The sequence below is a fragment of the Neovison vison genome, chromosome 5 (genome assembly GCF_020171115.1).
Source record: "Neovison vison isolate M4711 chromosome 5, ASM_NN_V1, whole genome shotgun sequence".
Lineage (NCBI taxonomy): Eukaryota > Metazoa > Chordata > Mammalia > Carnivora > Mustelidae > Neogale > Neogale vison.
In genome coordinates, this window is record NC_058095.1 from 83,315,452 (window position 1) to 83,339,628 (window position 24,177).

Consider the following 24,177-nt stretch of genomic DNA (forward strand, 5'->3'; position numbering starts at 1 on the left):
ATTCTTGAGTCCACACCCTATACCACATAAGCCTTCACAACCCTATCTTCACTGTTAATATGTGCATGTCCACATGCACAAAAGCATACTGGATCATGACAGAAGCATATATCCTCAAAATGCTCAACAACAGTCCCTCTTATTCCCACCATTCAGAGACAGTCAAAGTATCCTGATTTCTCCCAGTTTTATGAATGTACAATTAGCAATATAACTTCTACAAATCAGATAAAGCTATACTATTTCTGTTTTGGAAGAAAAATAAATAACTGAAATGAAGCAACCATTTGAACTGCCCTAGTGACAGCCAAGTGAGAGCACAATCTGTGAACACACAGATAAGTCAGGTTGAATGACCCCGCTGAACCCATACACCATCGGTGTGAACTTTTGGTATCAGGATCTCAGATCCCTTCTGAACTTTCCTGTGCAGGTAGGTTTAGTCAACTCGTTTCCTGTACCCCACTTCAGGGGAGCTTTAATTAAACCACCAAAGACAGGCTCCTGCTCATGAATAGGGTACATGTCTCTCCATTTACAGAAGTTTTATTTCCTGTCATTCAAAAATTTTAAAAAATTTCTCCATGAATTTGTTATACATTCTTTTTCTTTTTCTTTTTTTTTTTTAAAAAGATTTTATTTGTTTATTTGACAGACAGAGATCACAAGCAGACAGAGAGGCAGGCAGAGAGAGAGAGAGGGAAGCAGGCTCCCTGCCGAGCAGAGAGCCCGATGCGGGACTCGATCCCAGGACCCTGGGATCATGACCCGAGCCGAAGGCAGCGGCTTAACCCACTGAGCCACTTCTTTTTCTATTTATACCTAGGTTACTCACATTTTTGGTAACTATAGCAAAATTCACTGTTTCCTAACCATGTGTTGCCAATGTATAGAAATATAATTGGGTTTTTTTTTTCCTACCTGACATACATTTTCCCCAGCCTTGGAGTTTAACCTACACAATCTGTGTTCGAATTTCACCTGATAATAAAGCAATTGCTATCAGATTGGCTAGGCCTGCTCAACTTCTCCTGAAATGTCATAACATGTTAATTATTACAAATACACTGCTGATCTATTTCCATGGGTGGGGGTGGGGGAATAGTAAATATTTTAGGCTTTGTGGATCATTTGGTCTCTGTTGGAACTATTACTGTAGAGTGAATACAGACATAGGTAATATGTAAACAAATGGGCACACTATGTCCCTGTAAAAAGTCCCTTAAGACAGGGACTGGGACTGATAGTTCTGCATCACTTCCTATAGAAGTGGAATTCCCTAAGTAGAGGACAGCTGTAGAAACACATAACCAGGAACCCTCAGAACCTAGAATCAGTAAAGGATAGCAATCTAACTATAGGAACCTGACCAGGACTTGGTATATTGGTAATCTACCAATCTATTGCCATAATCCTGAGAATTATTAATTTTGGCTGCAACTCAGCTGGGCTCATCATGAGGCCGCAGTCATATGGCACGTTAGCTAGGGATTATTTGTCGAGGATGGCTTCACTCATTTATCTAGCAGCTGGTGCTGGTGTTGGCTAGTGCTGGCTAGTGCAGCTGGGCCACATGTCTCTGCATGGCCAGACTGGACTGACTGACAGGATAAAGGATGGCCGGAAGGGTTCCCAACAGCAAGTGATGGTAAGTTCTCAAAAAACACAGGTGCTTTCCAGGCCTCTGCTTGCATCACATCTGCTATCTGTCCCATTGGCCAGTGCAAGTCTGTGCCCAAGCCCAGAGTCAGGCTTCTCCCAGAAACAAAGCCATGGGCACCTGGGTAGCTCAGTCATTAAGCATCTTCCTTTGGCTCAGGTCATGATCCCAGGGTCCTGGGATACAGCCCTATGTCGGGCTCCCTACTCAACAGAAAGTCTGCTTCTCCCTTCCCCTCTGCCCCTCCCTCTGCTTGTGCTCTCTCTCTCTCTGTGTCAAATAAGTAAACAAAATCTTTTAAAAAAAAATTCATACTGCAAAGAGGTGTGCAGAGAGGAATGGAAGCAATTTGTGGCCATTTTGTGATCTACTACAGTCAGCTATTCTAGCCAAAGATATATAGGGCAACTGATAAATGTCCCTTTCAAACCAGAACAGATCAACCCAAAAGGAATCCAGATCAAAACTGAATTCAAGATATTTAAGCAAGTGCAGAGGTCTGGGTAGCAGGTTAAAAATACCCACCAGAAGCCCAATTACTGGAAATGCCTAAATTCAGGGACAAGGAGTTCAGTCACTTGGGAGACAGGAGGACAGAACAGCAACTTGGTTTCAGGGATCAGTTCTGGTGGCTTATTCACTTCTAATTTATTTAGAAAGCTGATTTGGTTTAGGGAATTTGCATACCAGAATGGCCATCTACAGGTGGTAAAGAGATGGCCATAGAGAAATTGAGAAGAGTTAAGTTTACCAAAATACAGTGATTTCAGATTGGGACTCGTGCAAAACAAGGCAGTTTGCTCCCTGCCTCAGAGTAGAGGCCCGTCACTGAGGTATCAGTATGGTCCATGCCAGATGGCCCTGGACCACTGATGGCTAAGATGGCCCTGTCACTATGTGGAAATGATGCTGGATCCAAATCCTACAAAGTCAGTTCCTGATCTATGAGTCCATATTATACCTTTTACTTGATTCTTGTTTTTCTTCTTAAAATACATTCATATGTGTAAGCCTGATGATTCATAGGCCGTACCCCTGGGGCAAATAATACACTGTATTTTAGTAAAAATAATTCAAAAAATTTTTTAAAAATTTTAATATTCATAGTCTTTTTTTTAAATATTCATAGTCTTAAATTCTTACTTGAAACCTAACATGTGCCCAGCATAATGCATACAATGGAAAACCAAAACCAAGTAGTAAAGCATCAGCTAATAAGGTTTTCCAAGGTCAAGCTACCCTTCTATTTTGAGATTTAAATATGTTAAGTTTTAAGCTTCTCATTTTACTGCTCCATTAGAAAAAGATTAGTCTTGGATGACATCTTTTTAATTTTTCTTAATTCCCTGTGATCTCTTGGCATAGTTTGAGTTGTGATAATTTCTCTAATCTTCTAATGTTGTAATATTTTTAAAAATCAACGTCACCCAGTTTAAGTTCATTTTTACAATTTCAGAAACAAGATGTACTATATCTACTCATTTAAGATATAGTGTTTAATAGGTCTAACATAAATAGAATTTTCATGCAGAAGTAGTAATATTTCAACCACATATTTTCTAGTATAAAATGTTCAGAAGGATCTGAATTTGGGAACTGAGCCAAACTGCCAGGGTGGGACAGATGGCCAGGAAAAAGGCTATGAAAAATATGGCAAGAAGAATTAATTAATCTTTGAGACTCTAGACAAGGTTCCCATGACTCAGTTAAAAGAAATTACTGAGCTAACATCTATTTCTGGAGACAAGAGATGTGCATGCTGCTTCTTTCTCTGGCCATAATGGCTATCACAGAGACCACATAACATTTCAATACTGAGAGGTACTGATAGTGTAATACACAGTCTCTGTCCTCATGGAGGTCACAACCTAGTGTGATGACTGAAGACCACAAGCCAGTGTCCTAAAATGCTGCCTGTTGGGCACAGACTATTTTGACACAATGAAGAAGTTACACTGTTTATACTTCTTGGCAAAAAAGATAAAGTTGATTCTCCTTATACTTTATGCCTAATACATGGTCAGGGACTTTGTAGTCTTGGTTCCTGGACATCTAAGGACTACAACCAATAACCCAATGTTGTTGACTTGAGCTAAAAGTCACTGTTCATCTGCAGCGTGACACAGTTTACTTACTGAAAGAAATAGCAATAATTCTTTCCTGACTGAAAAAAATCTGAAACTCAGAATTCTTCTTACTGACCAAGGTATTTACAAAAATGAGGTTTGGGTTCAATCCTCTTCACTTGGTTTCTGTGTACAGGAATGGAACATCTGAAAATCTTGTGATTTAAGAAAGGGAAACAGGTGGTTTTACTTAAGTGACAAGACCAAAAATGTAGTCGTCCCGAGGAGAGCAATATGACACGACTCAGCCTGATTTTCCTGTTGCTATTTGCTAGCAATAATTCGAGAAGAAAGAGGTAGTCAGTCACAAGATACCCTAAGATCTCTACTTCCTGCCAAGGAAGTATAACCAGTTCTGCATATTTAAGTTAACTCAGCATATGTGTAGGTGAATTACAAAAATAAATTTTCTGCTACTGAGAAAAGATCTGTGTGTACTCTTTTTAAAGACTGGATACAAAAGAATTCAATAAATTGTTTTTCTTTAATAAAGCTGCTAATAGCAATAATTTTTTTTTTTAGTTCAAAACTCTTACAGACTGACATCTGAAAGTTAAATCTAATTGAGCACAAATTATATTAAGATATATTAGCTCTAACTTAAGCAAAGCAGTAGGATAATAGGGAAGTCTTTTATCTGGCCTTAAAAATAAACAATGAAATATATTTTTAAAGATTTACTTGTTTATTTTAGAGAGAGAAGGAGAAGAGCAAGCACAAGCAGACAGAGGGGCAGAGGGGGAGAGAATCCCAAGCAGACACACATTGAGCACAGAGCGCAAAGCGGGGCTCAATCTCAAAATCCTGAGATCATGACCTGAGGTGAAACCAAGGGTCAGATACTCAACTGACTCAGCTACCCAGGTGCCCCAACAAAAAAAAATTTTTTTTAATTTAATTTAAAAAAATTAAAAACCCTGCTCACAGTTTTCACATATACTCTCTGATGCCTGAAAGGGCTTTAAAAGTGGTACACTAAAATGATACACCTAAAAAATAAGGCCTGAAATACAAAACCCAGAGAAATAGAACAAAGAACTTTTCAGTTAGGAATCTTAGCCTTTTCTCTTGGTTCCATCAGAGTAGAATTGACTTGACAAAATAAAAGATGAATGGTAACAGAAGTGGGAATTCTAGAGAGTAGAGGTCAGCAAACTGTAGCCGCTGGTTAAGGCTGCTCCACCACCTGTTTTCATATGGCCTGTGAGATGAAATGGTTTTTACATTTTTAAATAGTTGGGGAAAAAAAGAATATTTTGTGACATGTGCAAGTTATATGAAGTCCAAAGTTCGGTGTAAATTCATGGAAGTTTCCCTGGAACAGAGCTGGGCCCATTTGTTCACATATTATCTGTGGTTGCTTCACTCTACAAGGAGTGGCTGCTATAGAAACCATATGACCTTCAAAGCCTAAAACATTTCCTCCTTGGCCTTTACAGAGAGAAGGCCAGCCCCTGGAACACAGGTAGAACTACTTTCATACCTGACTTGGTCAGAGGCTGTGCTCTCCTGCGACACCAGACCTGTCACTAGGCTGACATCTCTAGGCTCCAAATCCGCCAACCACAGATACTGTCAATGATGTGGGGACCAAAGGCAGAAGAAAAATTATTCAATTTCCTTACTATCTACAGACCATTGACAAGCCCTGGAAACAGGCAGAGTGACCTTCCTTTAGGGACTAATTGCCTTGATGTTGATACTTTGCTAATGACAAAAGGCAATCTTAGCCTAACCCCCAGGACCCTGTGAATCAACAAAAACTCCTTTGGAAACTTCCTTTATCTCTAAACACCCCAAGATATATGTTGGCAATCATGCCCCAAGCATGTGGCCCACTGATATATATCTGAAGGGTCTCATGACTAAGGTTTTATCAGACAGTAATAAGTGAACTTTTCCCTTGCTTCCAAAATTCCATAGAGACTTAATAGTCTATCCCTAACCATGACCCCCAACTTGAAAGTGTGTAATGGGCCACTCCTCACAACCCCAGTGCAGCTCTTTCTGCCCACGGGTTCTAACCCCATGCTTTAATAAAATCATCTTTTTGCACCAAAGACATCTCAAGAATTCTTTCTTGGCTGTTGACTTCGAACCCTAACATTCTTTCCTACATCATCAACAGAAAACCAAATAAAAGTCCAAGCGTGCTGAAAGGTCAGTATTCCACACAAGTATATATGAAGCCTAGCATTGTTATCAACCATTTCCAAACTGGAGCTTGCTATGTTCTTTCATAGGAAAGCCACTTACTAGGGGGAAAAAAGATAAATTTAACAAAGCAGACATAATTTTACTTACTTAGGGATACCAGAAATTCTTTAAGTTTCTTTACAATGGTATCCCCCTTAATGATTTTCATTATCAATAATAGATCACTTCCCATTACATCCTACATCACCACCATTAAACCAAATATTAAGTTCTTTGTGCTACTTGATGCCCTTTTAAAACACTCTAACTCAATTTGAAGAAATCTTTTACCTTCAAGTTGGTTCCATTTTTATGATCATTGTCTCCAGAAGTAATTTTCTTCTGCATTACAACAGTCAAACATAAAGCTTTTGAGCTTTTTTTAGTAAGGATTAAGATTTAAAGACTTTAGAAGACTTGCACTTCCAACAATATAGTGGGCCAAAATCTCTAAAGGGACTCTTACAAACTACAAGATCCCATATAGGAATAATTTTTATGCATGAGGGAGTCACAGCAAGCAGAGCGGGTCAGGAAAAATTTCAAGGTTCTCTCTTTAACCAAAAGACGCAAAAACAGAAAAAGAACTCAAAGAAGATACACAAATAGCAAGTAAACATATGAAAAGATGCTCCACAGATTTGTCATCAAGGAAATGCAGAGTAAAACGACAATGAGCTGCCACTACCTACCTGTTAGAATGGCCCAAATCCAGAACACTGACACCACCAAAAGCAGCTAGAACTCTGACTTACTGCTGGTGGGAGTGCAAAATGGCCCACGCATTTGGAAGACAGTTTGGCAGTCTAGCCTTTGGTGCTCCACCCAGTCCTCTTTGAATCCCTCTGACCAGCACTGGGTGCCCATCCTCCAACTTTTAAATCTTTGCTGCTAATGGCTCACACCTGCCCCCACCCCCAAAGTACTACCCCAGGACCCAGAGCAGAGACACAGAAGCACCTGGGAGTTCACATCCACCCAAGCCCCTAGGAATGCCCCTCAGTCAGTGACTGATGCAGAAATATGGAAACTCAGCTCTTGCCTTAAGCGGTGACATACTTGACACAATATTTTATGCTCCAGGACTCCAGGAATCTTGCTGACCCTGGGACTTCTGAAATTATACCCTTAGTTGGCCTCTTTGTCTTCCTTTTCCTGTCCCTACCAATCAATCCCTCATTGGTTTCTCCTTGTAGCACTTCTTTAATAAATCACTGACCTGAGAATCCGTATCTCAGGATCTGATTTTGAGGAACCTGAGCTAAGACAACCTCAGGTACTGGAATCATTAGATATATAATATAAAACAATTACGTATTAAGTGCACAAAGATTTAAAAACTGTAACCACAGGGACACCTGAGTGGCTCAGTCAGTTAAGTGTCTGCCTTTGGCTCAGGTCATGATCCCAGGGTCCCGGGATAGAGTCCCATATCAGGCTCCTTGCTACGTGCTGAGCCTGCTTCTCCCTCTGCCTGCTACTCTGCCTGCTTGACCTTGCTCTCTCTCTCTCTTTCTCTGACAAATAAATAAATCTTTAAAATAAAATTTAAAAAAAATCTTTAAAAAAAAAAGTAACCATAGAGAATGAGCAAAACAATGAGAAGCTATTAAAAATGAATGAGTATATTTGGAAAAGAAGCAGATAGATAGATAGAACTATTAAAGTGAAAATTTGATTATTGAAATAAATTCAGTGGATGATTTCACAATAGATAAGACACAGCTAAAACTAGAATTAGTGAACTGGAAGAAAAATCTAAGGAATGTATCCAAAATATATTCCAAGGAGTCAGGGAGACAGAAAATATAAGAGAGGTTAAAAGATGTGAAGGCTAGAATGAACTGGTTCAAGAGACATATAATCAGAATCCAAGAAGGAAAAATAAACCCAGCAGTCTCACTCTTAGGTATGTATACTGTAGATATTCTTGTACTTACGCACCAGGAGACATATGCAAGGACACAAATGGTAACATTGTTTACAATAGCCCCCAACTGGAAATAGCTTAATGTTCATCAGAAGGATAAAACAGAAGTAAACAATAGCAAAGTCACACACTAGAAAATTATATAGCAATAAACATAGATGTACTACAGCTATAACAATAACATGGATGAATCTCAAAAAAATTTCATAAGGCACAAAAATAAGCAGAACTAAACCATACATTATTTAGAGTACACATCAACAGTAAAACCTCTTTAAAGTAAGGTAACACTATAGTTACTTCTGGTGGGAAGACATGGGATCAGTTTCAAAAGGTATACACAGGGTCTTGACAATACCTAGATCTCAAGATGGACAGTAGTTTCATAAATGCTCCTTTTATTGTATACTTCATAAACTAACATAAATGATCTATTCATCTGTGTATTTTAAATATTATATTAAAAGTAATGTTTGCAGGATCTCTATAAAACAAATAGTTAGGTGCTAAAGGCACTCAGAACCACCCTTAATGTGTCAGATGAACCAGAGTTTGAATCTTCTGCCTTACTGTGTCTTTTTGAGCAGGTTATTGACCATTTATAGACCTAAGTTTTCTCCTAAAATAATGGCAATATAATCTGCCTCATGGGGCTTACTATGAGAATTTATATGTAAGATTACCAGACTAGTAAATTCCATGGTGGATAGAACTGTATCTCTCTTAATCATCTATATATCCCTAGTGGAGAGCATATACCTGGAACATAGCAGATATTTATTATGCTAATTTCTCTTCCTTCTATAAGAGCACAGAACAAAACATAAGGAGTATGTGTGTTTAGTTTTAAAGTTGTTCTTTCATTTTTTTTTCATTTGGGGTTTGTTTTTATTTTTATTTGTAAAGATTTTATTTTTAAGTAATCCCTGCACCCAATGTGGGGCTTGAACTTACAACCCCAATATCAAGAGTCACATGCTCCACCAACTGAGTCAGGCAGGCAGGCACCCCTGTTTGTTCACTTTTCAGATTGACACTTCATCTTGACATTGACTCTATGTTACTACATGTAAGAAGTAACTTGACTTCTCCAGGTTTTGGGTTCTTAATCTGTTACACAACAAAACTGAACTAAGGTATATAATTTCTTGGTGTCTATAGCCTGATGTCACACTATATATATTAGTTTTTTCAAAAAGTAACAATAAAGTCAGCATATTTTTGTTACACAAAATGTAAATTCAAGTTACACATTCATGGATCTCCCGCAAGGAGAATAACTACCTATACAATATCACATTTGAGATGGTCAAAACTATGTTCAGCGATAGTCCTCTTAGGTGAATGTGTCATAAATTAGGGCCCTGTGACCTTCCAGCACATTACATTAGTTTTGTGCTTCTATCTTTGACCTCCCCATACTCAGCCTCTTTCCTATGGTTCCTATTTTCCTTCTTACCCCCTGTGATTATTCCAAAACTTACCCCTCCTCATGCTTAGCACTCAGTACACATAACTTCACCAACTCTGACACCTCAAAGTATTACAGTTATCACAGTTCATTTGAGTCCTGACAACATTAGATCAATAGGTCAAAACAAACCTCAGGACACCCTCTTCCGAAAATATAATGCCCATGAAGCTCTAAGCTATCACATGCTGAGAGCTGGTCATCCGCTCAGAGGGAACACAGGGAAACCCTGACCTCCAGCCCAGTGTGCCACAGGGACAGAAGAAAATTCACTCAGGCTAGAAGCCTAAGACGATGTTCAGCTCCTCCACTCCCGTTACACATTTTTATATCACACAAACAGTCCTCTCCTCACAATCTGAGCCCCTTCTTCAGTCTTAATTATTTATGGCTCACCCACTGTGGGTCTGGCCTTTACCAGCTCAAAGGCACTGTAACAGCCATCAAATGGAAGAGTAAAATCACAGATAGTTATAGCCTTGAGAGTATGATAAACAAGACCCACTGAGAGCAGCAGAGCCTTTCCAATTCCTCCTGGAGGGTGCCAGCCAACTTACCTGATCTTTTCCAAGGCATTTGTTACCTGTTGTTGCCCAATATCATAGAGTTTCACCTTGAAGCCTCCACTGGCAAACAACATAGCCCAGCTTTGTCCAATGAGTCCACTAAAGGGAAAGAAAATTAAGAAATGTGTCCAGTTAACTTAATGGAACAGTTTTTCATTCCTAACCCAGAATGAAATTTTAAAAATTATATAGCATCCTATTCTAAAACACTTAATATCTTAAAATTATACATTTGTATAGCTGTATTTATTTAAAATATTATCTCTTAATGATAATTATCATATAATCTCTCTGATATGAGGAATTTGAATGGCTGGGTGGAGGGTGGTGGCGGTAGGGGGAGAAAAAATGAAACAAGATGGAACCAGGGAGGGAGACAAACCGTAAGAGACTCTTAATCTCAGGAAACAAACTGAGGGCTGCTGGGGGTCGGGATGGAGAGACAGGGTGACTGGGTGGTGGAAACTGGAAGGGTTATGTGCTATGGTGAGTGCTGTGAATTGAGTAAGACTGATGATTCACAGACCTGTACCCCGAAGCAAATAATACATTATATGTTCATTTTAAAAATGTTATCTCTTTCCATACAGGAGCCCCTGAATCCTCAACTCAATCCTCAACAATATTACTGCTGACCAGAGTCAGCAATAATATTCTGCCTGACACACTGCTGGATGTCAGGTAGTTAACATTAGTACACACACCGAAACAAAAACTCCACGGTCTGGAGCCAGCAGGGTGTGGTAGAAGTGAAAGACTCCTCTGTGAATCCCCATTTGACCACTGTGTCGGGCAAGTCACTTAAGGTGAAGAACAGAGATAGTATTTTCCCCACCCTCTTCAATTAAAGAATTGCTGCTACCACCACCAGCTTTTGAACACATCTTGGGTGCCATGAAATATTCAACATCTTATACATCATTCCTCTGTCAGTCTTTACAACAACCCCACAAGGCAGGTGGTATTATTATTTCCCATTTTATATATGGGCAAACTGAGGCATAGAGAGGTTAAGAATATGCAAGCTAAATGTGCTGGAGCTATGAGATAAACCCAAAGAGCCAAACCCTGGGATCCTAACTCGTGGTACCTCTCCCATGCTATTTCAGTGTGCTACCAGAAAAGGAAAAGATAAAAAAGACATTAAAAACTCACACGAAGTTGTTCAAAAGGTTAAAAATGAATGTTAAGGAGCACATCTAGAGCCCAAATCTTGGGTTTCTAATATCATTCTCTAATAAAGGGAACCAGAGGTTCTTGGAGAAATGGCTGATTCTAGGACTGAGCCAGGAAATATACAACATGAGCCCAGAGGAATTGGGAGTGCCAGAAAGTACATAGTGCTAATAAAAAATTAAAATTTAGGGACGCCTGGGTGGCTCAGTTGGTTGGACGACTGCCTTCAGCTCAGGTCATGATCCTGGAGTCCCGGGATCGAGTCCCGCATCGGGCTCCCAGCTCCATGGGGAGCCTGCTTCTCTCTCTGACCTTCTCCTCGTTCATGCTCTCTCTCACTGTCTCTCTCTCAAATAAATAAATAAAATCTTTAAAAAAAATTAAAATTTAAAAAAATTGTAAAGGCCTATCATGACAGAACATGTCAAAGGATTGCAGGAGCCAAATGAAAGAGTTCTAGGGGCTAAAGTTGGAAGAAGTTGAACAAAAAAGTAAAGTAACACTGGATTATAATCCAAAGTATAAACTAAGTATCCATGAGTCCACACTGACGTCAATAAATGTTTGAATAAACAAATAAATGCGAGAGAAGCCAAATCTTCCTTGCAGAAGAATTGCCCAATAATTTATGCAGACACTCTGCCCTCAGAGAATTGTAACCTAACTCCCCACTCCTGAAGCAGGGGCTGTATGGAAGACTTCCTTCCAAAGAGTACAGTAATGAAAAGAAAAAATTTAGAATGATTTTACAGTGGTTAAAACTGGCAAAATGAAAGTTTATAAGAGCAATTCCACTCCTCAGTATGTACCCAACAGGAATAAAACATATGTCCCAAGAAAAACTACACTGTACATGTTTCTATGAGGACTACTCACAACAGCTAAATGGAAATGACCCAAAGATTCAATAGCTAGTGAACAGGTAAACAAAATGTGGTATACCCATAAAAAGTTATTCAGCCATAAAAAAGAATAAAGTATTGATACATGCTCAATGGAACCTTAAAAAAATTCTCAGCAAAAGAAGTCAATTAGTAAGGTCTACATATTGCTGGATTCCACTTCTAGCAACTGGCAAATCTACAGAGACAGAAAATGGATTTGTGGTTGCCCCAGGGCTGGAGAGGAAGGAATGGGAGTGACAGCTGAGGGGTGAAGGGTTTCTTTTGGGATGATGGGAATATTCTAAAATTCACTGTAGTGACAGTTGTACAACCCTGTGAATGTGCTAAAAGGGTGAACTGTGTGCTAGATGAATCTCAACAAATCCATTATTAAAAAAATGAATGTCGTGAAAATGCTTTGAAAACCAACTCCTGCCACACAAATGGAGAGCAATAATACTTAGTAAACTCTTAAATTTGGTTGCGTGAAAGAGCAAAGAGGAAATGAATTGCACATTTGGTAGAATGTAGGTGGTTACCTTGAGGCAGGATTAAAATTTTAAAAATCTTTCCCCAAAGGTGCTTGCCTGCTACATAAGTGGTCAGCTAGAGGTGAGAGGGAAACGTCTTCTCACAACACAACTAAGGCTCAAATATTCAAGGGATTTCTCCAGTGGAGGTGACGTACAAGAGGTAGTTTATAGAGCTAATAGGCAACAAAATCCACTTAAACTTGTCTATAATTCCAAACTCCGGAACTGTTTCATTTCGTTCCAAGCTGACCAATTCAAAAGGGTTCACTACAGTTTCCCCTTAGGGGACCTATAGGCTAACAGATACATTTGATAACCCTCCACAAGGGCAGAACTAGTGGTGGGGCCATTGAGAATTTACCCAGCCTGCTGAGTACTCCAACTCGGGGTGCAAAGATCAGCTGTGTTCAGCATCTTATGTTTTTAAAAATGACCACTAATTACACACCCATCAAAAAAAAAAAATGAAATCTTGCCATTTGCAACTGCTTGGATAGAACTTGAGGGTATAATTCTAAGTGAAGTGAGGCAATCAGAGAAAGACAATTATCATATGATCTCACTGATATGTGGAATTAAAGAAACAAAACAGAGGATCGTGGGGAAGAGAGGAAAAAATAAAACAAGACAAAACCAGAGATAAAGACAAACCATAAGAGACCCTTAACCATAGGAAACAAACAGGGTTGCTGGAGGTCAGGGGGTTGGAGGGATGGGGTAACTGGGTGATGGGCATTAAGGAGGGCATGTGATGTAATGAGCACGGGATGTTATATAAGACTGATGAATCATAGGCCTATACCTCTGAACCAATAATATACTGTATGTTAATTAATTGAATTTAAATTTAAAAATGTTTTTTGGGTGTTGAGTTTGTTAAGTTCTTTATAGATTTTGGACACTAGTCCTTTATCTGATATGTCGTTTGCAAATATCTTCTCCCATTCTGTCAGTTGTCTTTTGGTTTTGTTAACTGTTTCCTTTGCTGTGCAAAAGCTTTTGATTTTGATGAAATCCCAAAAGTTCATTTTTGCCCTTGCTTCCCTTGCCTTTGGCGATGTTCCTAGGAAGATGTTGCTGCGGCTGAGGTCGAAGAGGTTGCTGCCTGTGTTCTCCTCAAGGATTTTGATGGATTCCTTTCTCACATTGAGGTCCTTAATCCATTTTGAATCTATTTTTGTGTGTGGTGTAAGGAAATGGTCCAATTTCATTTTTCTGCACGTGGCTGTCCAATTTTCCCAACACCATTTATTGAAGAGGCTGTCTTTTTTCCATTGGACATTCTTTCCTGCTTTGTCGAAGATTAGTTGACCATAGAGTTGAGGGTCTATTTCTGGGCTCTCTATTCTGTTCCATTGGTCTATGTGTCTGTTTTTGTGCCAGTACCATGCTGTCTTGATGATGACAGCTTTGTAATAAAGCTTGAAGTCTGGAATTGTGATGCCACCAACTTTGGCTTTGTTTTTCAATATCCCTTTGGCTATTCGAGGTCTTTTCTGGTTCCATATAAATTTTAAAATTATTTGTTCCATTTCTTTGAAAAAGATGGATGGTACTTTGATAGGAATTGCATTAAATGTGTAGATTGCTTTAGGTAGCATAGACATTTTCACAATATTTATTCTTCCAATCCAGGAGCATGGAACATTTTTCCATTTCTTTGTGTCTTCCTCAATTTCTTTCATGAGTACTTTATAGTTTTCTGAGTATAGATTCTTAGCCTCTTTGGTTAGGTTTATTCCTAGGTATCTTATGGTTTGGGGTGCAATTGTAAATGGGATTGACTCCTTAATTTCTCTTTCTTCTGTCTTGTTGTTGGTGTAGAGAAAGAACAAATAATCCAATCAAGAAATGGGCAGAGGACATGAACAGACGTTTCTGCCAAGAAGACATCCAGATGGCCAACAGACACATGAAAAAGTGCTCCATATCACTCGGCATCAGGGAAATACAAATCAAAACCACAATGAGATATCACCTCACACCAGTCAGAATGGCTAAAATCAACAAGTCAGGAAATGACAGATGCTGGCGAGGATGCGGAGAAAGGGGAACCCTCCTACACTGTTGGTGGGAATGCAAGCTGGTGCAACCACTCTGGAAAACAGCATGGAGATTCCTCAAAATGTTGAAAATAGAACTGCCCTATGACCCAGCAATTGCACTACTGGGAATTTACCCTAAAGATACAAACGTAGTGATCCAAAGGGGCACGTGCACCCGAATGTTTATAGCAGCAATGTCCACAATAGCCAAACTATGGAAAGAACCTAGATGTCCATCAACAGATGAATGGATCAAGAAGATGTGGTATATATACACAATGGAATACTATGCAGCCATCAAAAGAAACGAAATCTTGCCATTTGCGACAACATGGATGGAACTAGAGCGTATCGTGCTTAGCGAAATAAGTCAAGCGGAGAAAGACAACTATCATATGATCTCCCTGATATGAGGGAGTGGTGATGCAACATGGGGGCTTAAGTGGGTAGGAGAAGAATCCATGAAACAAGATGGGATAGGGAGGGAGACAAACCATAAGTGACTCTTAATCTCACGAAACAAACTGTGGGTTGCTGGGGGGAGGGCGGTTGGGAGAAGGGGGGAAGGTTATGGACATTGGGGAGGGTATGTGCTTTTGGGTAAATTGGAAGGGGAGATGAACCATGAGAGACTATGGACTCTGAAAAACAGTCTGAGGGGTTTGAAGTGGCGGGGGGGTGGGAGGTTGGGGTACCAGGTGGTGGGTATTATAGAGGGCACAGCTTGCATGGAGCACTGGGTGTGGTGAAAAAATAATGAATACTGTTTTTCTGAAAATAAATAAATTGGAAAAAAAATAAAATAAAATAAATTTAAAAATGTTTTAAAAAGTACAATAAAATAAAAATGGCCACTAAATTATACAGACTTAAAAGGAAGGAAATTCTGGACACATGCCCAACATGGATCAACACTGAAGACCTAATGCAAAATAAAATTAACTCAGTCACCAAAAGACAAATACTGCATGATTCCACTTGTATGAGGTACTCAGAGTAGTCAAAACCATAGAGATAGAGAATGTTGGTCACCAGGGACTTGGTGGGGAAGGGAGGCTTGGGGACTTATTTAATGGGGACAGAGTTGCAGTTTTGCAAGAGAAAAAAATTCTGGAGATTGGTTGCACAATGTAAATACACTTAACACTACTAAACCACACACTTGAAAATGTTTAAGATGGCAAATGCTATGTGCATCTCACCACAATTTTTTTAACTGTCTTTCCTCTGGGACCAACCCTAGAAAAATTCTACACCTGGCACCCATTTTGTATGCAGATGCCTGCATCGGTGTGGATAAATCTGGAGAGGAAGCAAATGACAAATGCTTCTACCTTTATTTCTAGGTCTGGAAAGGTTACACACATCTGTTGTTTTTTGTTAGTCATGAATATCTAAGTATGTTAATAAAAAACATGGTGAATTTTACACAGTGATGTTAAAAGAAAGTAGTATGAATTTATCAGCAATATGAATTTATTTTTGTTTGCTTGTTCAACAGGCTAAGCTCTATGCACCAGGAACCATGTTGCTCACCTTTGTGTTTCTAGAACACTACAGAGGCTTGATAAACGTTAGCTATTGGCAAAAAACAAACAAAACAAAAGAGACAAAGAAAAGAAAAAGAAAAAACAAAGAAACAAAGAAAAGAAACCACAACAACAACAACAAAAAACCCACCTGATTATCTAGTGATAAATACTATATAACAGTCAACAGCCTCTTCCTATGAGGTTAATATGAAGGCTACAGTTGTTCACTAAAGAAATATTTAGAGGACCTATGGGTGTTTGGCACAGTTCCAGGCACTGGGGATGCAGCAGTGACCAAACAAAAATTCTTGCCTCATGGAGCTTACAGTGGGCAGGTAGAAAAAAACTAAGCAGGTAAGTAAGATATCATAGTAAAGGTAACAAGTGCTGGGGGAGAGAAGAAGCAGGAAACAGGGACAACAAGGAAGAGAATGGGGACTGGGAGGAAAAGAAATTCTAAAAGCACACCAGGGACTGACTCACCAGGAAGGTGACATATTAACAAAGGGCTGAAGGAAGTGAGGGGGCAAGCCACAAAGGCATCTGGGAAAAAGGCATTCCCAGCAGAGGGAAGAACAGGTGCAAAAACCTGAGGGAAAGCAGCTATGCTCACCACTATACCACCAATGCCCGCTGCGGGGAGGGGGGTTGGGAGAAGGGGGGTAGGGTTATGGACATTGGGGAGGGTATGTGCTTTTGGGTAAATTGGAAGGGGTGGTGAACCATGAGAGACTATGGACTCTGAAAAACAATCTGAGGGGTTTGAAGTGGCGGAGGGGTGGGAGGTTGGGGTACCAGGTGGTGGGTATTAGAGAGGGCACGGCTTGCATGGAGCACTGGGTGTGGTGAAAAAATAATGAATACTGTTTTTCTGAAAATAAATAAATTGGAAAAAGAAAAAAAAAAAAAAAACAAAAACCTGAGGGAATGTGTTGCATGGTCCAAATCAACAAGGCTGGTATGTTTGGAGTAGAGAGGGAAGGAGGAGGATGGCAGGAGGAGGTCAGAGAGGGCAGGAGGGATGCCTCAGAGGCTGCCAAGAGCTTTTCACTTTGATTCCAAGTGAGATGAGCGGATAATAGAAGGTTTTAGAGGAAAGACATACTCTGACTTCAGTTTTATAAGGTTCTGGCTGCTTTAATAAGAATACACCTGGGTGCCTGGGTAGTTCAGTCAGTTAAGCTCTTAATTCAGCTCAAGTCATGATCTTAGGGTTGTGAGATCAAACTCTGCATCAGGATCCCTGCTCAGCATGGAGGCTGCTTAATATTCTCTCCCTCTCCCTGTCCTCCCACAAGTGTGCTCTCTCTATAAAAAATTTAAAAATAAACTTTTAAAAAATTAAAAATTAAAAAAAAATTTAAGTATATACTGAAGACAGGCAAAGATGGAAGTAAACAAATCACCTAGAAGTCAGGAGACCACTGCAAAATATGGTAGTAGGCTACAGCAGGATAGAAGCGGAGGCAGAGACAGGAAATGGTCAGTGGAGTTCTGAATACACAGGTTTTCACAGGCAGACTACAAGAGTTGCTGTGTGCCACATGGGGGTGTGAGAAAAAGAACTGGGGATGACATCACGTTTCTTTTGGACAGCAGCAGAAAGGACAGAAAGGCCATTATCCCTGGTGGGGAAGACCATAACTGAAGTAGATTTAGGGAGAGAAGATCAGGCATTATTCAATACAGGATGCTTTAAGTTTGAAAAAGATGTCCAGTCACACATCTAGGAAACAACTAGACAGAAGTCTCAAGGTTAATGGGCAAGACCTAGGCAGAGGATATGAATTTGGGATTACTGCAAAGACATGGTATGTACAGGCATGAAACCAGATGAGATCACTGAGGAAGTGACTAATAATAAAGAAGTCAAAGAACTGAGACTTAGAACACTCCTCCAACTTCACTGAAGGATACGGAACGGGAGATGGGAGGAAAATCAGATGCAGGGGGTCAGAGAAGTGAAAGGGAATCTCAGTGAGAAGAAAGTGACCATCTGGGTCAAAACTGACCACCGGGGTTCACAAGACGAATGGGGGTGGGGACAGTGACAAGAGTAGTTCTAATAGACTGGTAGGGAGGAAACCCTGCCTGGGTGTAAGAGAAATGAGCCTCTAGATCTAACTACCAGTTTAGGAAATGAAGGGGCAGGGGAAGGAACACATTAAATAGATACATTTGGCAAAATCCAGAATTTAGAAAATTTCACAGAACAAAGGACCATGTTCTTCAACAAATAAACTGCAAGAAAATTTTAAAGAGAGGGTGAGAGAGAGAGAGAGAGAGATGGGGAAACCTATAGATTGAAAAAGCTAAGAAACAGATCAATTAAATACAATGTGTGGGCCTTACTTGGACCCTGAATCAATCAAACCAACAGTAAAAATGTTTTTGGGTAATCAGGGAAATTCTGAATAATGATGGGATATTTAAAGATACTATTTGAGGGGTGCCTGGGTGGCACAGTGGGTTGAGCCTCTGCCTTCAGCTCAGGCCATGATCTCAGCATCCTGGCATCAAGCCCCATGTCGGGCTCTCTGCTCAGTGGGGAGCCTGCTTCCCTCTCCCTCTGCCTGCCTCTCTGCCTTCTTGTGATCTCTCTCTGTCAAATAAATATGTAAAATCTTTAAAAAAAAGTTTTAAAAAATGATACTATTTGATAATATTAAGGAATTTTGTTAATGTTTTACACTTGATGATGCTATTATTCTAATATATTTTTAAAATATAATTGACCCTTGAACAACACGGGTTTGAACTATGTGTCCATTTATATGCAGATTTTTACAGTATAGTACTGCAAATATATTTTCTCTTCCTTATGATTTTTTTAAAAGATTTTATTTATTTATTTGAGAGAGAGTGAGACAGCAAGAGAGGGAACCCAAGCAGGGGGAGAAGGAGAGGGAGAAGCAGACTCCCCGTATAGCAGGGAGCCTGATGCAGGGCTCAATCCCAGGATCTGGTTTCATGACCTGAGCCAAAGACAGATGCTTAACTACTGAACCACTCAGGTGCCCCTTCCTTGTGATTTTCTTAACATCTTTTCTCTAGCTTACTTTAAGAACACAGTATTTAATACAGGTAATGTGCAAAATATGTGTTGCCTATTGGTGTTATCAGTAAGGCTTCCAGTCAAGAGTGGGCTATCAGTAATTAAGTTTGAGAGGAGTCAAAGTTATAGATGGATTTTCAATTCCATGGGGGTGTTCAGCACCCCAACTTCTGCATCTTTTAAGGGTCAATTGTAGTCCTTGTTTTTAGGTATATCCTGACATATTTATTAGTCAAATGATACAAATGCCTGGGATTTGTTTCAAATTAATCTACAGAAGGAAACATAAATGAAACTAGATTAGCCCCATGTAAATAACAGTTGAAACCGGGTGTCGGAGGGGTACATAAGTTTTCATTATACTATTTTCTCAACTTTGATATGATTTGAAACTAAAGAATGTGGATGGGAAGAAAGGAAGTAGAGACAGAATACAGACAATTTCATCAAGGTCTGAAGAAAAATGTGGCAGTTACTAGAAGGAGAAAGGAGGTCAAGGGGGTATTTTTATGAGGTTGGGAGAAATAGCCACATTTACACACTGTGGGGCTGATTTCCTGCAGACCACGTAGCACTTTGGTCTGAGGCTCCTGCACCTGGTTCCACTGCTTGGGCTGTCCTAAGGTTTGATGTTACTGAAGAAAAGGCCAAGCAGATGGAAAATCCTTGGAAGTGGAGGTATCAGAAGAGAAGTAGGTAATCACTTGTCATCAAGTATTGGGTAAGTGATTGGGTATGCTCCATTTTTCTCTCAATCTTGAGATTATTCCAGTGCCACTGGGAATAACAAAAGTGAGTTGCACCTGATCCACAGATTGCCCTGGTACTCTTTGTACAATTCAAAAGACCAATCAACAACACTCTCTAGGATTCCTCTGAATTGGAAGCCTTTCAAAATGTGATCCAGAGGTCAGGAGAAACATAGTCCCCATTTCAGAGGAGCCGAGAGTGATGTGTGGACAAAGCCAGGCATTGAGTGGTGGGAAGAATTTTTCCTGGAGCACACCCATGTCTTGCTGGTTCTTCACTCAGATCATGTTAGAATTATTTTTCAGAAATCTATCCCTCAAGGATAAAGAGCAAGCTTACTTACCTCTTACCATAAAAACAGTGGTTTCCCCAAGCTCTGTGTTCTTGTCCTGGATGCACACTGAATCTGCAGGTTTCTACCAGGAACCTTCACATATCCCCATGGGACTCAGGGCAAAAGGAAAAATACTGGGGCGCCTGGGTGGCTCAGTGGGTTAAGCCGCTGCCTTCGACTCAGGTCATGATCTCAGAGTCCTGGGATCGAGTCCCGCATCGGGCTCTCTGCTCAGCGGGGAGCCTGATTCCCTCTCTCTCTCTCTGCCTGCCTCTCTGTCTACTTGTGATTTCTCTCTGTCAAATAAATAAATAAAATCTTTAAAAAAAAAAAAAGGAAAAATACTAATAGGATGCTCATGCTGTTTGCTCTGCTATGATTAAGAACGTTCTCTGTCTCTGACCCATGAGTCTCATGTCTTCACCATTCAGGAAATAGTAACAAACTAAATTATTAGCAAGCAGACAGAACATTCAGCAGGACAGGCTTGCCTCAGGTGTGGTGTTATTTCATTGTAGTAACTATGCACTGCTTTGAGGATGGTGGTGGCTAGAATAGCAGTCAAAGGATGGGCTTCAAGAACTATTATCCCCACTCCATCTCCCCTCTCCCAACCTCTCCTAATTCAGCTAATCTATCCTTCAGGCTCTGAGTACAGAAAGCACTCCGCACAGTTACAACACCCCCTCTTCTGTCAGCCTTGGGCCCAAGCAACTGAAGGGAAGAGCTTGGCATGCCTCCTACTGACCTGAAAATCCTGCTAATGCCACAGAAGTGCTTGCTATCCAAGCTTCAAAGCTCTCACACAATATTCACTTGAGCTAAGCCTCTAAAACATACCAGGAGTTACCGAGAGGGGCTATTATCTTGTTACAAGGTATCTTATGTAAAGCCATTAGTTGGAAAAACAGTGAAAACAACTAAGGCACCTCTACTCAACTTCGGGAAAGGGAGCAGGATTATACAGAATGTTTTACTCCATATTCTTCTGCAATATTAAAATCGTTTATGATTAATACAAAATTTACATATTACATATATAATGTACATGTTATATATAAATACATATATAATGTACATATATGTACATATGTTACATATTATAATATAACATATAATTTACATATATTATATATGTATATATTTATAAAATACATAAATATTTTAAAATTTATATAATAGATATTTTATATTTATTATATAAATAATTACATATAACATTTTTTTATTAAACTCTCAATGCTCTAGATCTAGCACTGTCCAATATGGTAGGCTCTGGCCACATGCTGCTATTTAAATTAATTAAAATTAATGAATTTTAAAAATCAGTTCATCAATAGTACTAGACATGGCTCAAGTATTCAATAGTCACATGTGATAGTGGCTATCAACCTGAACAGCAAAGGCATATACAGAATATTTCCCTCTTTGCAGCAAGTTTTATTGACAAAGCTATTCTAGCCTCTGAGGAAAAATACCCTACAGACCACAAGCCAGAGTTTGAAAGAGAGCCCCTGCCTGAAGACTTCTTTCTCTTCCTCAAACACCCACTCACCCCTCCTCACACACTCCAGAGCTGCAAGCCACTACGTTAAAAGGCCAATTAACATTCATGCAAGTCATCCCAAATGACCAGTTATTGACTCCAAATGTCCTTCTCCCCACTGCCAGTATCATCATGTTTGACATATATGGTGATTGATTTAACCATGAAAGGAGCCTATCATACAGCCCAACTCTAGAATGGATACTTTCCCAGCAGGGCTTACAGTGGTGTGTCCACTCTATGACCACCATTAAATAAAGTACATAGGATTTCTGTACTTTGTTGTATGTATAATAAAATGCATAGAAATATTTTTCAAAAAGACTCTTCTTTTCCTTCCCACTCTGTGGTTTCAGAAATTACCACATTCCTCCAAAATGACTCATCGCCTCTCTCCATGTAAAAGCTTTTGCCCATAGGCTGGTCAGGCAGGACAGCATGTCAAGCAGACTCCCTCAGGGGTGAGAGCTCCATAGGGCCTCCAAAGCAGCCTTACCAGCAGACCCCTCTGTCAGGAAGTCCCCCCACATCCTGTGTCTACCACACTATGAAACGGAGAGGATGGGCACAAAAGAAAAGGCCCTTAAGTGCCAAGCACGGGTAAGGCCCACAGGCCAAACAAGACAGAATGGTGAGAGGCTTCAGCTGCCATGTTATCAAAGCCCAATGTACCGTGGCTGCTGTTACAGAAAAGACTTTGCACAAAGGAGAACACAATAGAGTCATCTCATTAAGTAAACCTCCTCCCACAACTTGACTTGCCTTTTCAAAATGCGTGTAAGTGCCTCTCAAACGAGCCCATACTACAAGGGGAGGCACAACAAGGGGGGAGAAGGAAGTTCTCTCTTTCCTGATTCACCAAGGTCACATCATTGCTTAAACCTTCATTGTCCAGCACAGCAGTCATTTCACAGCCACATGGCACTGCTCGGCACTTGAAGAGTGACCACCCCCAGCTATGCAACTATGCTGCAATCATATAGAAGTCAGTCACATGTCCGAGAGAGCTGTAGTCCTTCTTCTACAAATGCGGTTGGGGGTGGGGTGGCATTCACTCTAGAGCAGTTTTCAGCTTTTCAAAGACATTTTTATAATAATCCAAGCTACTATCGTCCTCATGTTTGAATAATGATTGCCAAATAAATTAGCTGATCTTAATAACTTTGTTAATAACCAAAAAAATTAACATAAGACAAATGTCCAAAAAGAAATAATATTTATAACATATAAATATACAAAAACTCCTATAAACCCAGAAATAGAAGATGAATACACCAAACACAAGAGGGGGGACCTCTATAAAGTATGTGAGCAAACTAACTTGAAAATACACTCTACTGCTTTAGTCTAATAATAGCAAATAAAATATATATCCAAAAGGCAGAGATTTTTAAAAACTGACAATGTTTAGTGTTGGCAAAGTTACGGGCAAATGGGCACTTACAAACCATTGTGGGTAATAAAAGAGGTGCAAAGTAGCTGGAGGAAGTCTCATAGCCTGTATCAAAATTAAGTATTTCTAATATTTGGCCTGGGAATTTTACTTCCAGAACTGATCTTAGGTTAGGTTAACGTGGGCAACACACAGACAGGTCATTTACAGTAGAATTTATATTAGCAAAAAAGTAAAAACTAACCCTATAACATAAAGCATTAATTAAATAAATTACATACAGATAAAGCAAATAGAGCAAATTTTTAATAATTAGTGACTAGCAAAGTAGTATGTGGGTATTCTTTTTTCAATAATTTCTACTTTTCTGTGTATTTGAGAATTGTTATAAAAATTTGGGGAGAAATTAATTATGTTCCACATAACAGGCATTAATGACAAAGCTGATTTCTTCTTCTTATAATAGTTTCAAAGCCTGTATTGCCCATAGTCCTCTAGAGGAGGAACCAAGAGCAAAAAGCCAACTGCTGGGAAGCTGCTGGCATCCCTTTGCCCTCACACATGCTCAGCCATTCATGAATGGATATGACACGGACATCTGACCCAAAGCACAAGCCAACTGTCTTACCAGCACCTTGCTATACCTGTAGCCTGGCTTGCACAGAGGCGCCAAGACAATCAGATTTCCTCACCTGTAAATTGAACCTAAAATGTGGAAACTCTTAGTCAGTAATAAGCACTGGAGTTGAAAGATTATAATGCTGGGGTTGGCAGCAATGTGCAAGAAAAAGAAGCAAAGGAGAGAGGAAAAGTGAGCAAGTACAAGCAGGGGGAATCTATAGCACAGACTAATACAACCAGGTACAAAGATCAGACAGCACAACCCCAGAATAAATGTTCTGTCAGCTTTCTTGTTCCCAGTACTACTTTACCTTGGGCCCAAATACAATTAGCTTCCTGCCCTTAGAGCCAGTGACATA

The 24,177-nt window shown here is 39.8% G+C and overlaps 1 protein-coding gene across 1 annotated transcript in view; it reads right to left on the reverse strand.

Annotated features, from left to right (window-relative positions):
* CRYL1 (crystallin lambda 1) overlaps nucleotides 1-24,177 on the reverse strand; it is a 156,468-nt gene that overhangs the window by 113,467 nt on the left and 18,824 nt on the right. The window contains exon 2 of the mRNA XM_044249388.1: nucleotides 9,941-10,048. Coding sequence (XP_044105323.1) covers nucleotides 9,941-10,048 — 108 coding nt within the window. The remainder of the gene's footprint in view (nucleotides 1-9,940; nucleotides 10,049-24,177) is intronic.